We start from the raw sequence: 15,801 nt of genomic DNA on the forward strand, positions 1-15,801 counted from the left end.
ACAGGCGGCTCGAGCGCACGGGGCTGGGCCAGTTTGGTCTGATTCGGTCGGTTAGCAGGCCGGTTTGGCCCATTTGGCCGGGCTGGCCACGGTTTTCTTTTTTTTTCTTCTTTTCCTTTTTCTTTTTCTATTTTCTGTTTTTGAACACCAAAATTATTCAAAGCTCCAAATCACTCCAAATAAATTGCAACAAAATTTGTAAAATTATATTTTCATATGATTTAACTTTTGGGACAAGAATTCTCTCAAAATAAAATATTTAAAAATACCTTTGCCTATAAAATTAGCCTTTAAGGCCTTTTAGACTATCAATATAATTTGTTTTTCAAAACAATTTCATAAGCCAAATTATGGGATAGCTATATATCTGCATTAAATCCCTTTTTACGCTGAAACCCTCATGGGTTAAAATGCAATTATTCAAAAGCAAGAACAAGAGCCAAATTCAAATAAAAGTACTTTTGTAAAAGGGGTTTTCTGGGTTAATTTTAGGGTTTTTTTCTAAATGTGGTTAAATGCAAGGGTGGCATGATGCTTATGAAATGCAATGCATATGAAGAGTTTTGAAAATTGGGATGTTACAGACTCACTGTTGCTACACTCGTCTTCTCCGAGTCCGGTGGGATAGCGCAGCCGTGTCGATCTCCACCACCGGCAAGTCCTGCTTTTCCACGTCGAGCTCTGGAGCTTTGCGTCATCAAGAGGAACATGCCGGTGCCCTCCTAAAGTGGCCACTAGCTCCAAGCCGTTGCCGCATCGACGCTCTGCTTCGGCCGCCATGGAGGTCAACCGCGCCGAGCGTACCTGCCTTCCCCTGCCTCCCATGTGCACTCACGGTGAGCCTCCGGCTTTTTTGCCCCTTGTGCCGAGCCTCCCTGTGCCCCGTAATCCCTTGGGGCCTTGCGCCGCTTGAGCACGCCATCGGCAAAATTCCGGCGACTAGCCGGCTGCTCTGCCTCCCCAGCTGCAGCTGCGTGTCACTATATTTCCTCCTCTCCCCAGCAGTGCCTGAGTCGCACCAAGAAGCGACTCCGGCGAGTCTCTGTTTCTTTGCTGCATGTTGTGTGCTGATGTGGCGCCACGTTGGCTCCGACAGGTGGACCCCATTGTCAGATTTGCCATCAATTCATGCTCAACCGAGAGATTAGTGTTCTGGGTAACTGCTATCCTCAAAAATGGTTGTGATTTGAAAAAAAAAAAGTAGTTTTCATAGAAGGTTGCTCCAATTGTGGTGGTTTTGAGTAATTTTCTCAAAAATTAATGTATCAAAGATAGAGGGATGTAAATGCATTGGATCTGGTAATCCTCTTTCCATATCCTTATCCATACTTTTTTTGTCGGATTCGGAGAGGAGCAGACACGGATTTGGATGCGGGTTGTATGGGACTACGGATTCGAAGCGGAGTGGGACCGGATATGGAGAAATATCATCAGATAAATAACAGGAAGACAACATAATTTTATTTCCACCATATAAACAACCCAAGCCAAAAAAATTTATCTAATTCCTGTTCACAGTAAGCAAAGTATAGCATCAAGCGTTCAAAGTCACAAGTGCGGGGACCAATGCGACAGTCGGTGTAGCAATATGCGTATCCTGTGACGGCTTTTGGATTTGGTGGCTGCGACCAGGTTGTTCTTGTGCGGTGTAACTATGGTTATATTATATATGGAGTGAGGAACAGAGGGTAACTTATAACTTGGGCCAAATGACTAATTGGCATCCAAGGCTAGGACACCGGGCTCGTCAGATAATCCTAATCGAGGAAATCGGATAATCCGCAAAAAAATGAAGGATCCACATCCATCGGATATTAGCAATACCATAATCCGTTGGATACCGAGTTGACCAATATTGCATACCATATTCTCAAATAAGAATTAATGCGGATGCGGATTCAGAGCGAAAAATAGCCGTACCATTTACATCCCTAATCAAAGCTAAGAAACTAAGTGAACAATATAGAAGAGAAACTCTCCATACCTTCTCTTTACCATCAATCATGATAACCCTAAAAGGTTGTCAGTCAGAGTTTGTAATTTCAGCTTGCCACTGTGAACAAAGAACAGCAGAATTAACTTGTGCATCGTCTTGTGACAAATTTTGTTTGCACGCATCCGCAAACGCTCTTGGGTCAAGCTCGCCCATCATTTTGGCGCCTATATCTTCTCTGCCGCTGGTAAACTTCTGCAAGGCCTGGGGAGCAGGTACGTGTGTGTTCACAAAAACAATACTGGTGAGAAATATAATGGGATACTATTTCTTCTTAATGAAAATGACGCGCTCCAAGTGTGTGTTGGAGAAAAATATAATGAACTAGATACTTATGGTGCAATTAAATAGGCAGGGAGAAGGTATCGGTACGTAGATCGCTTAATTACCTCTATCAGCATTTTCCGAGCATCCTTCAACTCATCTCCCTAGTTGAGCAACTCCATCGTGGCTTGCTCGTCACCATCCTGCTCATCAAGGTTTGCTTCCGTTGCCACCACACCAAACTGCTTCACTCTCGAGTCAAGCTGCTTGGATATCATGTCAAACTTCTTGGACGCCGCTTCGATCTTCTCTAACGCGGTGTCGTACAGCTTGGCTCTCGAGTCGGTCATCTTCGATGCCGCGTCGATCTTCTCTAGTGTCTCGTTGAGCTGCTTCGATCTCTCTTGAACCTCCCGGATCTTGGACCGCAGCTCCGAACGAAGCTTCTGACTCCCATCGACAGTAGCTGGAGCTGATCGTCTGCACAGAACCCAACAAGGAGTCCACCGCGGCAGGCAGCCGGCGCTTCCGGCCGTCGGTGGCGGCCTCGATCGGTGCCAGGACGTACGCCCTCACGAACTCCATGACGGCGGCGGTCGCGGCGCCGTCGGCGTCCCGGCCGCGACCCAGTAGGGAGGGGCGGCTGAGCAGCGGGAGGGAGAGCGCGGCCGCGAGGGCGTCGAGGTAGACCTCGATCTCGGCGCCGCGAACGACGGAGTTCGGTCCGGGGGGGCTGGTCGTCAACCGGCAGGAGTAGTTGGCGATGAGCGGCGACGAGGTCAGGCCGCGGGATGCCGGAGGAGGCGGCGGGGAGGAGGTCGAGGCGGGCGAAGGCGAGGAGGCCGAGGGATCGGAGGCCGTCGTCGTGGGCCGCGGACGGGGCCGCCAGCGGGCCCAGGAGGCGGAAGCCTGGGATCCGGCGCTCCGCCGCCGCCTGCATAAGCGTGCTGGAGGGGATCGGTTGGGGGAGTACTGATCCGGGCGGTGGGGCCATGTCCGGCTCGGCCTTGATCTCGGGATCGTCCTTGGTCTCGGGTTTGGGCTCCTGGCTGCTTGCCGACGCCATTGGACTCTGGGGAGGGAGGCGAGACGAGGGAGGGGTTTAGGGCAAATGAAACGGGAGTTCGGGAGTCGGGAGATCGGTGGGGGTTTATATACGAGGTCAAGATATTTTCAAAACTGAGCCAAGTCTAACCCTAGTCGTCGTCTAGGATGAGCTTTGACTTCTCAATCCTCCAAATTTGGACCCTAATTAACCTGCGGATCACAATCGGATCGTCGAAAATATATGCGGATCACAATCGGGTCATCGAATCGAAAGATCGATGTGCAAGTGCAAGTTGTGATGTGTATATATGGGTGCTCGTTATCATTCTAGGCTAGGGTTAGATTATGTGACCGCCGACTTTTGATGTCATCCTCTAACTCAATACACACGTTAATTTGTCACAACTGTATGTCTACTTAAGCGGCGGTGGGAAGAGACCTGGCACACTAGAATAGTTTTGCTAAGCCAGTCCGTTCAAAAAATGCACATCGTCTAGGCCATAGAAAGTTCTCCCAAAACCAGTGCCCGCTTGATCCTAAAGAGCGGCTTCTTCCATGATGATGGTGAGGACGAAGGCCCGTCCGAGAAGCTTCTTTTCGAATTTACATCGGTTTCTTTCTTTCCATGTTTCCCAAGGAAAGCGAGCAATCCATGACCGCCAGCTTTTGATGGCATCTCTTGTAGCCCAGTATATATTTGATCATCAATAAAAAATACACATGTTTATGTCGGTTGTCTCTCTACTTACGCAGCGGTCGAAAGTCACCTCATGCTAGATTGTTTTCGTAAGCCGCAATCTGTCCCTAAGGGCATCTCCAATGATGGTTGATACTAAAATTCTTCTCTCCCTTTTTTAATATGTTTTCTTTTTTCTTATTAATTTTTTCTTGATGGGCCCACATGTCATCCTCTTTTCTGTTTTGGTATCCGCGTAGTACCTGTTACTTCTTCAAGTAACCACTACCTAGATGTGGTATTCATCTCTCCTCCACATTGGTCATTTGTTTCTTGGTACCCGTGTAGTACCCCTTGTTGAGGATGCTCTAAGATGTACCGCATTGTACCCAAAATATTGAACAAACGATGCGTATTCTCTTAGTCCCGGTATAGTCCAGCTTAACATGTGACTTTTGGCTAATAAGCCAAAAGACGCATATTTATGTTCTTTTGGCTTTGACCTTTAGGTTTTGATTGGATATTGTTACACGATGTTATATAAAAAAGGAAAAGCCAAAAATCATATGATAGGTGTTTTCTGGCTTATGTAAGTCAAAACAAAAGCCCATGTTAAGCCTAACCAAGGAAAATAATTAGCGTGGTAAATCAGGTTTCCTGCTCAATCTCAACAAGGAATATTGCTCGACATGAGACCAGAAGAAATGTGTGACAGGTGGGACTTGGTTGCGAGCTAACAAGCTGGAGTATTATTCATCGTCAGCCATCACTGATGACGTTCATACAAGGAAGGAAATACAAATAAGTTAGTACCAGTTATGCCCAGATCTTTCTGGCAATTAGATAAAATTTTATTTTGAGCACATAATACAGAGTAACTATAGTCAAGAAGGAATCGTACTGAACAATGTTACAGAGGACGAACATCTCGGCAAGAGCAATACAACCGAAGATGTCGTAAAATGGGTATTCTTTGAAACTTCAGCCTGTTTGATTCGACAGAACAGCCATAAATAACCAGCTTGCAATGGCATCAGCAGGTGAGGAAGTACAAATTCAAACAAAACAGATATGCTGCTCGGATTGAAAAGACCACTAGTAGCTCGTTAGTCTTTCGCAATCCCTTCGAGCATCATCTTCAAAACTAAATTTCCTTAAAAATTGATCTTCAGAACTAAATCAAGAATGTCATGAAGCAGGGTGGATAACATGATCAGATGCAGGTAGGCAGGATGACTTGCTTGCACATGGATCAGAGTTCGCAAAAATACAAGGCGAATGTTTGAAAGTTAAAGATCAAACCACGCTTGATAGCACCAGGAGTATTTCATAAAACCATGTTCGTGTAACCAGTGCAAGGGAAAATTACATCTTCCTACTATCAGGCTATCACTTACCACGGTGGAAAAAGGGGAAGAAGTATCAACAAAGTGGCTTGCAAAGAAGACGTGAGTTGGGCAGCGATTCTCTGAATCCGGGGCACGCGAGTAAACACATGAGTTTCCTCAGAACTACTTAAAATAACTTATTGCTACAGGACTATTTCATGCAAATAGATATCCCAAAGGAGCGCACACACAGCTTGCCCCCCTGCATTGGTGCCCATCACAAGTTCTGGAACGGAAGAGGGAGTCTGTTCTGATTGTCCCGGTTCATAATCCAAATTAGCGATTTACTGATCCAGCTATAACTTCACATACCTTTCAACATAGCCCTGAAGAAATGAAATATATTGATTCATATGTATACAAACTTCAACCAACTAGTACATTCACAACAATAATTTATGCTGAACGCGAGTAAAAAGCTCATGCGAAACAGTACTATGTATATGTAGAAGTTCAGAATGTATGCACACCCTTGCACAGTTATTCTCCCAATTTATTCAGACATTTTGACTAAAAGAGTTGACAGCTGAAATATGTACTGAATAAAAGAAAGTTACTAATATACCCTAAATAATCTGGAAAAATAAAACTGAAACTTACAGTCTACAATCAAAATAATAAAGCTAGAAGAACAAAATTGTACTCCCTCCAATTCATAACTTTGTACTAAATCAGCGACACTTATTATGGTTCAGAGAGAGTACAAAATAATGCATTTGATCCTAAATCAACACAACCAATTAGACAAAGCATCAGCCGACTGTTGATAAACTCCAGCCTTCCAACTGTTAACAACCCAATGTGAGTAGCTCGATAAATAAAAATTTTGAACCCCCAGCTTGTGATTTCATTCATTTAGGCTTATTCAAAACTTGGAGATAAATACCAGCCTCCCACCAAACTTAACTAACAGTGTAATCTAGAACGATACGGTGCTAAATTCGTAATCAATTACCAAAGATTTCATGACATCTCCCGTTGCAAAATAAGATTTATAAACTTAATAGCATGAAGTTGACAAGAACACATGTTGTGTTTCCGTTTCATACTATCCATGGCATGTCACTTTTTCCATTACCAGTAGCTGTGTTTAGATATTTCACAAATCATGTGACATGACCATACACTATAGCATAGTTGATAACTTTATAAATAACTGCAGAGTGCAAACACATGGCAGAAAGAGTATTAGCAGAATCTGTATATAACCAGTATGCTAGTAGCAGTGTAGACATACCATTACTAGTTTGGTCACTTTCCTTTGAGACGACTGGACATACTGTTTAATCTTGGCTGGTGTTTTTGGTATATGATTGCTAGGGACTGAGTTAGCAACCTTATCAACTGTTTTCTTCACAATCATTTTGAAAGCCTCTCTGCTCATGTTTCCCTGCCTCCATGATGGCTTAAGAACTTCCTTGACAAAATCTGCAATAGCAGCCTTAAAAAGCTTCATTGATCTGGAATCCTTACTCTTCTTGCTTACATCCAATGATTGATCATTGTCAATATCACCGGGGATGTCTGAGCTCCAGTCTTTAGCACCTAAGGGCTCAGGACTCACATTCTCTACCACACCAGTTTCAGTATCTGCTGCCACCTCTCCCAGTTCTCCAACTTCTGATTCAGCAACCAGCCCGAGTCCCTGCATATTCTTGCTCTCCACTTCTATATTCACAAGTTTCGATGCATTGCGACTACCAGTGGCACTCAGATTTGCCTCTTGACCAATATCCTTGTCGATTGAGTTGCCTGAGGGTTCAATACTATCAAGCAGTGGATCATAGGGACCCGTAGAAGTAAACCCAGGACGAGATTGTTTTTGCCGGTCAGGCACAACTTCTGCAGAACTTTCGATGAAATGAGTTCCAGATCCAGCAGCAGACTGACCAAAATGATTAAGTGTATTCATATGCTCTCCTGCTCTTGCTGAAGAGGATGCAACTGCATTTGGACTTAGAACAGGACCAATATCTAGAGTCGGATCTGTTTCAAAGGTAGATGCAAACGGGTTGTAGTGTGGTTTGATAGATGACTTTGGCAGAATAGCATCAGGTGCAGGAATAAAGTCACTACTTCCTGGCAGATTTGATGGAAATATCGGGAAAGATGGGTAAGCTATGTTTGCACCCGAAGCCAGACTGCCGGGAGGAGGCTGTTGCGGGCCATATGAAGACTGATGAGAATAAGACAGACCCACACCACCAGAATACCCTGGCCGTCCATCTTGAAGAGGAACAGGGGCACTATCAAGAGAATAAGGCCTTTTAAACTCATCAGCGTGAAAGGTAGCAGGCTGCTGTTGACAAGGAACAACCGGCTGGAGGGTATGAGGATGGAAATCCAATGGCCTGGGATGAGAAAGATCTGGTGCAGGATAGGTTCTCATCTGATTCCGCAGGAAATCATTTGCTGGCGCCATGGCATTTGGCTGAAACTGTGTCTGAGGAAAGTCTGAACTTGCAAGTAAAGGTTGTCCTGGTAGCAAACTCACTTGGTGTGATGATTTGCTCTGATGTAGATTAGCCCGCTTAGCAACTGGTGACTTGCTTTGTCTTCCAGGTGATGAACTGAAAAGAAATAATGACATAGAAATAATACATATTCTTAGACTTCCAGAAGGGGCACTAATACAAGATGATGACATAAAAAAAGGACTTGCAAATTTGCAATTTACAGAGATAAATTGGTGCATTATTTTATGTTTTATAGCATGATAGAAGGTTCAGTACCTTCGGGGTGGACTGTGCTCATCTCCCCTCGAAGGGCTACAGCTTCTCCCAGCCTGAGGAGACTGGTCACGGCTTCGTTTCATCTGGATCCTCCCATGCCTTTCACTCTGTTGCATCCCAGCAGACTCACTGCCACTTAAACTTTCTTTGAGAGGATGCCCAAGCTCACCTGAACTGTATTTTATTGGGTCTCTGTCATCCTTGAGCTCATGCGGTCTGGACGGAGCTGCATTCACATTTTCCTCTGCCTTAGTAACCTGCTGGCGACCAAATTCAGTATTTCTATCACTTGGATGACTCGGCTCATTATCTTCAGGCAATAGCAAAGGGTTGCTGGAAGCACCAGTATGCTCCTCATCCTCACTATCATCTGAGGCATACCCTTGCTGTATTAACTGCATTTGGCCCCCAGCTTCCATGGTCACATTTCCCATTTTAGACTTTCCACTGCTGCCAGGTGGCAAATCATTGCCAAGGCCGGACGTGTCATTCACAGCCTTTGGTGCATTAACATCTCCAGAACATTCAGCAGCAGCAGGCGAAGAATTGACTACACTCAGATTTACCCGTGATGGTGAGTCTTCATCTCCTGAAAGTTAACTTCACAAAGTAAATGTACAGAATGGACTAGTTCTAGAACAAAGCTGAATGCAGGTATCACAATTGAGAGGTCTGACTAGCGGTACATTGGCTACAAAGGAAAACATATTGATAGTCTCTCATCATAAAGATACGATCATAGGATTATGGCACAAAAAGAAGACCTTACTTAGTACCTTACTGCACCACAATTAAGTAAAATTGACAGGATATCAAATAAACCCACAAATAATTAAGAACTCATGACACAAGATGCACCAAGTCTCAGTGCTGCGATACAAAATGTGGCAGCACAGATAACTCACAACGTAATTACTCCCTCCGCTTTTGTATGTACGGCCTATAGTTTCTGGCACCAAAAAAAACGCAGCTAACGATCATTTGACTCAATGCTTATCCACTAGAGAGCAACTGCCTGTTCCGTGCATGAATATATGCACAAAAGGAATTTCTTCTCTACTCATGCAATGGCCGGTTGCCGATTTTTCTGTTGGCATGCGAAGGTGGGCTCGCGTGGACTGGTTCAGACTTTGTGCGCCTTAAATTCAGAAATACGAAGGAAATTTTATACGCCTTACATTAAAAAAAACGGAGGGAGCAATTACTTGCACTATAAGATGCGTCAAGTCAGAATGCTGTGAAACTAAATGCAGCAGCAGAATTGAATGCGGGGTTTTTAGAATTCTAACAAATGGCGACATAGAAGATGAGGAGAATCCACTCACCACCCATATCCATATCGGAGTCATCAGACACAATTAAATCAGTAGCTGCCTTCTCACTTTTGCCGTCACGGCCAGCATCAGGGGCACCTTCTGGCTGCGCACGTGACTGCGCAGTTGCAGGAGCAGCTGGTGGCGAGGGAGCAACAAGAGGTGGAGAAGGCGGCGGCGGAGGCGGCAGGTCATCTGGAGCAATGCTAGGTGGCCGCGGCGGCGGTGGAGGGAGAGGCCCTGACATGGGATACTGCGGAGGGGGCTGATACATAGCTTGCGACGGCGGCGGCCCGGACATCGGCATATGCCCGAAACCCCTCTGTTGCGGCAGCATTGGCATGTGGTGCATCTGGCCAGGATGGGGGTAGGGGTAGCCCTGGTTCTGAAACTGCGGCGGCACGCCATGCTGGTACGGCCCAGGCGGAGGCCGCATTGCCGGGGGCTGCTGGTACTGCGACAGCGGCGGCAGCGGCTGCTGCGGGAAGCCGCCGGTCACCCCAGCATGGGGTGGCGGCGGCGGGGGCAGTGGTTGCTGCGGTGGTGGCGGCAGCGGGGCGGCATGACGGTAGTGCGGATTGAAACCCCCTCCCTGCCCGTACATCGCCAGCCCGGAGTCCAAACCCTCTTCCGAAATCTCCTCCTGCAAAAAAATAAAAAAAATCGAACCTTGCCTGAGAATGTTTGCTGCTCAGTTTCACGAACAAATCTAACTACTCGAACAGGAGATAGAGGAACAAATCAAGCACCTAACAGCGGGACTAATTAACCCACCAGAAGAAGAAGAAGAAGAAGAAGAAGAAGAAGAAGCGCCCCCCATTCCGCGAACCCCAGAATAGAACCCTAGCTAGATCAAATCGCTCAAAGGACCGACACAATACAATCACACCCACACGAACCGCGCCGCCCCACGGATGAACGCGCGAGGAAGGTAGGGGAAGGGGAAGGAGGTTCTGGAGACTACCTCCTGCCGCCGCGAGACGAGTTCCGGCTCAGTCCGAAGCGGAAATCCTCCGGCGATTCGTGACGGCGGGCGGCGCTCGCCGTTGTCGGGAGGGAGGGAGGAGACAGGACCCGGCGGCGGCCGGCGAGGTCTGGTCGGGAGGAACTGGGGCGGCGGCGGATTGGGATTTGGGGGAACCGACCGGCTCGGGTCCGCGGAGGACTCCCTACTCGGGTCTGCCCATTGGTATACGGTTCCAAACAAGGAAACTCCATTGCGCTGTGCGGCGTTTGTAAGTTTTCAAGTATAAAAAGTTCAGCATTTGCTTTCGTGCTGCGAATTTGAAAGTTTCTGAACCGGTGACAAGTTTTTGGAATTCACAAACTTTTGCAAACGGTTTTTATAGTAGGATGCTTGCGGGCGAAACGTGATGCACACACTCGTTGCGCTTTGAAGTTTGATGGACTAAACCCGTGCCCCACCATTGATTGCTCACGTCACATTCTTACGGAACTTTCAAAGCTAGACATGTGAAAAATCAATGGCGATCAACCTTCACGACCGAGCTTGTTGGCGGCACATCCCAAGCGGAGAGAAGAGCGCGTCTCATTCACTCACGCGCAACAAACAACCACGCTTTCAGAATTAGACACCAGGTCAAAACAAGCATCGGCGTCGACCTTTGCCCAACACATGGTAGACGGTTTTCTTAGGTCACTCGAAACCTCAACATCCTTGCCAATAGAGCTGCAACTTCGTGACCCTTAGGATACCTTTTGCCCCTCCTTAGTTCAACCAAATGAATTAAAGTTTTAAAAATGACATAATTTTTTAAAAAACTAGTTCATTTGTTTGAACTAAAAAGGGTCAAAAGTACCCTGAGGGTCACCATGTTGCACCTCTACTTGCAAACACTAGAAGATCCCCCCATGACAAGAACAGTAGTCTAACCACTTTGTGTACTTTCGATTGATTTACCTAGGCCAACACAAAAGTGGCTCATGCTTAAAATAACCAGAATGCTAACTACAACTTTCTCCCCATCAAAGATCACGTCATTCCTAAGATGCCAAGTCCTTGAAAAGAAAAACAACAGCTTATGGCGCATAGAAAGATCCATGTGACCAAGCAGATGTAACAACCAGTTCAGACATGTCGTAACAAAAAAACTCCTCCCTTGGTTGCTTTCACACCACTCTGGTTGGTAAATCAACGTGCACGAGCCTTGGCGCACTTGACAAGGCCATGAGAAACATTCTTTCCCTACTCTCCACAAATGGTACAAGAAGGTAGGACATCCATGTGGTGTCTAACTCGATTTTGATGTGTGCCCGGCCTTTAGTGTCTGCTCCCATGCAAAAACTTAAAACTTTAAACTTTTTTAGTGATATTTCTATGCAAAATGAGATTACGAATTTTCTCGTCTCTGCCATTCGTCACTGGCTTATTTTGCAAAGCCAGCCTATACATCACGCAGATGAATAAATGCCCAGACTTATCCAAATACCAAACCACAAAATATTCGTCTACTCTCTCCGTTCTATAAAGATTTGCGCGGTTTTGAACGGAGGAGTACGATAGAAGGTAGGCGGATGTTCCGCCTGAAATCATGAGTGTTGAGAAACCAACGACGGGTGGGGTGGCCACCGAGTCATGCGCCCTCCACCAAATAGTTTGTTGTGGACTCTTATCCATTGAGCCTATATAAAGGAGAGGAGCCTATCCTTTGTACGTACACTTGAGATCAGAAATTAATAAGAGCTCATGTTTCTCTCTATTTTCTGGTGTTCATCTACTTTACTGTACTTCGTGATTGTGTGTGTGTTCGACTACGATCTTGGTGTGCAACCTCGGGCCGGCCAGCCGGCAAGAGTTGCAGAACACGTTATCAGCACGAGCCTCTACCCTGAGCCTTCATCGAGCCTACCCCAAGCAGGCTCTCGACAAAAATCACGGAGGTATTGGATCTGAAATTTTATTTGAAAAATGGATTCCTCCCTGCGTTACGATTCCGTTTTTGCGACTAGTTTCTTTTCGTTGTATTTCACCTCAAGATTGGATTTTCCTCGTGGGTTGCTTGCTGACCAAGTCGTCGGCACAATTACCGATCGATCCCACCGTATGAGGGACTTGTTGACCAATTCTTGGGGGAGACGGCGCCACGCCGTTGGGCGTCGCACCGCCGGCCACCGCAGCCATGAATGGCAGCGAGCCATGCCGCCCAAATTTTCCCATCGCGAGCGCCACCACCGCTGCCTCCGAGCGCGAGCGCTGCCCCCGCCAGGGCACCCGCTGCCGCCGCCTCATGAGCACGCCGGGCACGGGCGCCGCCGCGTGCGCGCGCCGGCGCCTTGGGCGCGGGCTGCAGCCGTGCTGGGCAAGAGAGCGCGTCGCTGCCGCGCCCCCCCCCCCCCCCCCGCCTCCGCCTTGCCCCCCCCCCCTGCCGCTACTGTGCAGCCGCCGCCACCCAGGGGAAACCTTAGGGGCTGGCGCAGCTGGGCCGCGAGGGATGGGCCGGTGGGCCGGCCTCTAGGCTGGAAAAAAAAATGGGGGAGATGGGCTGGCAACCCGAAATGCTTTTTGAGCCAGGAATTTTGCGTTTTAGTCCGGGACATTTTAGTAAATCACATGCATTTTATCCCTATTGTGTTATTTTGCATATGTCCCTGGAACTGTCTGTTTTATCTAAAATCGCATAATTATGCCAAAATTGCTTCGGGAATGTACTCTTTGGGCGTATTTTTGCCCTTTGCACTTGCTTAACATGTCATTAATATTAACATGCCTTGATTTAGTGCTTTTTGATGCTATAGATTAATTGTTCAAACACTTTTAATCGTATTATGAAGCATAGAATCACATGTTTTTAATATTGGAACGCCACATTAAACCACAAATGTATTTTTCATCACAATTATGCATTGGAATCTAAATGGATGATGTCGGCAATCACCAAGCGCGAGTTTGACGAACTTGCACAGCATGGTGGTAACTACCTTGCATGGGCAACTGATGTGGAAATCTGGCTCGAGGGTAAACAACTCTTGAGCCCGATTGGCTTGGGTGGCAAAGGTGCCCCTGCCGCCACGTCGGTTGAGAATGCCCAGGCTTTGCACTTCCTACGCCACCACCTCTGCGCCACACTCAAGATTGAGTACATGGCTGAGCGGAGTGCCTTAGCCTTATGGACCGCCCTCAAACGCTGGTTCGAAAGACTGAAGTACTCCACCCAGCCCCAGACAGAGGCGGAATGGGCCCGGTTGAGGGTTGCGGATTTCCGGTCCGTTGGTGAGTACAACTCGGCTTTACACCGAATTTGTACTCGTCTTCGGCTATGCGGTGTTACAGTCACCGATAGCCAGAAGATTGAGAAGACTCTCTCAACCTTTCATCCAGATGCCGTGCAGTCCTCCCGGAGCTACCGACAGGCGAACTACAAGGAATATTCTGAGCTGGTCGACATCCTCCAAGTGGCTGAGGCGCATGACGAGGTTCTCAAAAAGAACGTTGTCGTGCAACCACTGGGGGCTAGTGCGCGCCCAGAAGTACAGGCCAACGCTTTCAAAATCCTCAAGCCCCTCAAGAAGAAGAGGGGCAAGAGGGGCAAGAAGGCAGGGAAGGACAAGAAGGAGGCCAAGGTGCCCAAGGGGCCCCATGTGTGTTTCAGGTGCGGCAGGAAGTCTCATTATTCCCGCGATTGTCGCGCACCTCAGCACGTAGCGGATGCTTATAAGGCGAGGAAGGCACATGAGGCCAACCTCACCATCTACGGAGGGGGAGGATCTGTGGTGCCCCAAGTGGCGCCGCCACAGATGATCCCTACACCGCCATCCTTGGCGATGTTACAGGCATCCACTACTGACACCACCACACCGATGGATGTTGAACCCTCGGGGAATCCTCCATTTGGTCTGGACTTGGGAGACGCTGCAGCACTTTTCACCATGGATGACGTGACCACAAACGACATTGCGCTTGAGGTCAACGGTCTCATGGAAGAGTCTACCTAGCTTGCTTTATTCCTTTATATTTGCATGGTGGTGTGTTTTGATACATTTGAATAATTGGTTTATTGTAAGCTCTACGAGAGCAAAACATATTTGTTTTATGGCGATTGGATGTTGAATTCATTCATTAATTCCTTTATTAATATTGATGGCTTGTTATGTTCTGAAATGTATGTCGCATTTACTTAATTATGTCGCTACTTCCTCGCTTCATGAATTAATTAGATGCTATATTTTAGAACACGCAGCGCTCGAATGGAGGAAACGTGCCTTGTGGATAGTTGTACCACAAACACCATCTTGAGAGAAACTCGTTATTTCGAGTCCATTAAAAAGACTCCCGGGAGTATAATGACTATCGCAGGGGGCGAGTCAAAAATAGTAGGCTCTGGACGAGTCACTATCATACTCCCCATGGGAACAAATTTGCTCATTGAGGAAGCATTATTGTACCTGGAGTCGACTCGAACTCTCTTGAGTTTTAAGGACATCCGCGCAAACAGCCTCCATGTGGAGACCGATGATGATAATGGCAAAGAGTGCCTACTTATCACAAAGCACGATGCCCACGGTAAGCATGTTGTTGAAAAATTCTCTTCATTCGACACTGGGCTTTACTAAACTAAGATTGTAGCGCCGCCCGTGTACACTACCTTAAAGATTATATTTAGAAGTTCTGAACTATTTTGCTTATGGCATGATAGATTAGGCCACTCGGGTATTAGAATGATGAGAAATATAATTAACAATTCAACTGGGCATGGGTTGAATGTTAAAAATTTCCCGAATCATGATGATTTCGTGTGCTCGGCATGCGCGACGGGGAAATTAATCATTCGACCATCACCATTGAAAGTGAGGGATGAAATCCCTTCATTTTTGGAATGCATCCAAGGAGATATATGTGGTCCGATTCAGCCCCTTTCGGAACTGTTTTGATACTTCATGGTGCTCATAAACGCTTCGTCTAAATAGTCATGTATTAACTTGTTGTCCACACGGAACCATGCCTTTGCCAAGTTGATGTCGCAAATCATACAAATGAGGAATAATTTCCCGAATCATCGTATAAAGTCTATTCGAATGAACAACGCTGGAGAATTTTCTTCAAAAGCGTTCGATGATTATTGTATGGCACTTGGCATTAAGGTTGAGCACTCTGTACCGCATGTCCATACGCAAAATGGACTAGCGGAGGCATTGATTAAGAGGATTAAATTCATTGCCGGACCACTCCTTCGGGGTTGTAATTTACCAACCACGTGTTGGGGGCATGCAGTGTTGCACGCCGCAAATCTCATCAACTATAGACCCACGGCCTACAACATCCATTCACCTGTCCAACTAGCGCAAGGGTCGGCACCGAAAATTTCCCACCTTCGTAGGTTCGCTTGCCAGGTATATGTACCGATACCACCCCCTCAGTGATCAGTAATGG

At 46.8% G+C, this 15,801-nt stretch overlaps 2 protein-coding genes across 2 annotated transcripts; one reads left to right on the forward strand and one right to left on the reverse strand.

Annotated features, from left to right (window-relative positions):
* Positions 1-5,198: 5,198 nt before the first annotated feature.
* LOC100842168 (zinc finger CCCH domain-containing protein 55) lies at positions 5,199-10,616 on the reverse strand. Its single transcript, XM_014897465.2, has 5 exons — positions 10,378-10,616; positions 9,426-10,056; positions 8,101-8,689; positions 6,606-7,938; positions 5,199-5,694 (listed from the first exon to the last, which is right to left on the reverse strand). Exons 2-5 carry the CDS (start codon positions 10,015-10,017, stop codon positions 5,665-5,667), a joined length of 2,544 nt encoding a protein of 847 aa, XP_014752951.1. The 5' UTR covers positions 10,018-10,056; positions 10,378-10,616; the 3' UTR covers positions 5,199-5,664.
* A 2,679-nt stretch (positions 10,617-13,295) lies between these two features.
* On the forward strand, positions 13,296-14,366 carry LOC104582345. Its single transcript, XM_010231815.1, has one exon. The coding sequence runs from the start codon at positions 13,296-13,298 to the stop codon at positions 14,364-14,366; it is 1,071 nt and encodes a 356-aa protein (XP_010230117.1).
* The last annotated feature ends 1,435 nt before the right edge of the window (positions 14,367-15,801 follow it).

This window comes from Brachypodium distachyon, chromosome 1 (assembly GCF_000005505.3).
Source record: "Brachypodium distachyon strain Bd21 chromosome 1, Brachypodium_distachyon_v3.0, whole genome shotgun sequence".
NCBI classification, from domain to species: domain Eukaryota; kingdom Viridiplantae; phylum Streptophyta; class Magnoliopsida; order Poales; family Poaceae; genus Brachypodium; species Brachypodium distachyon.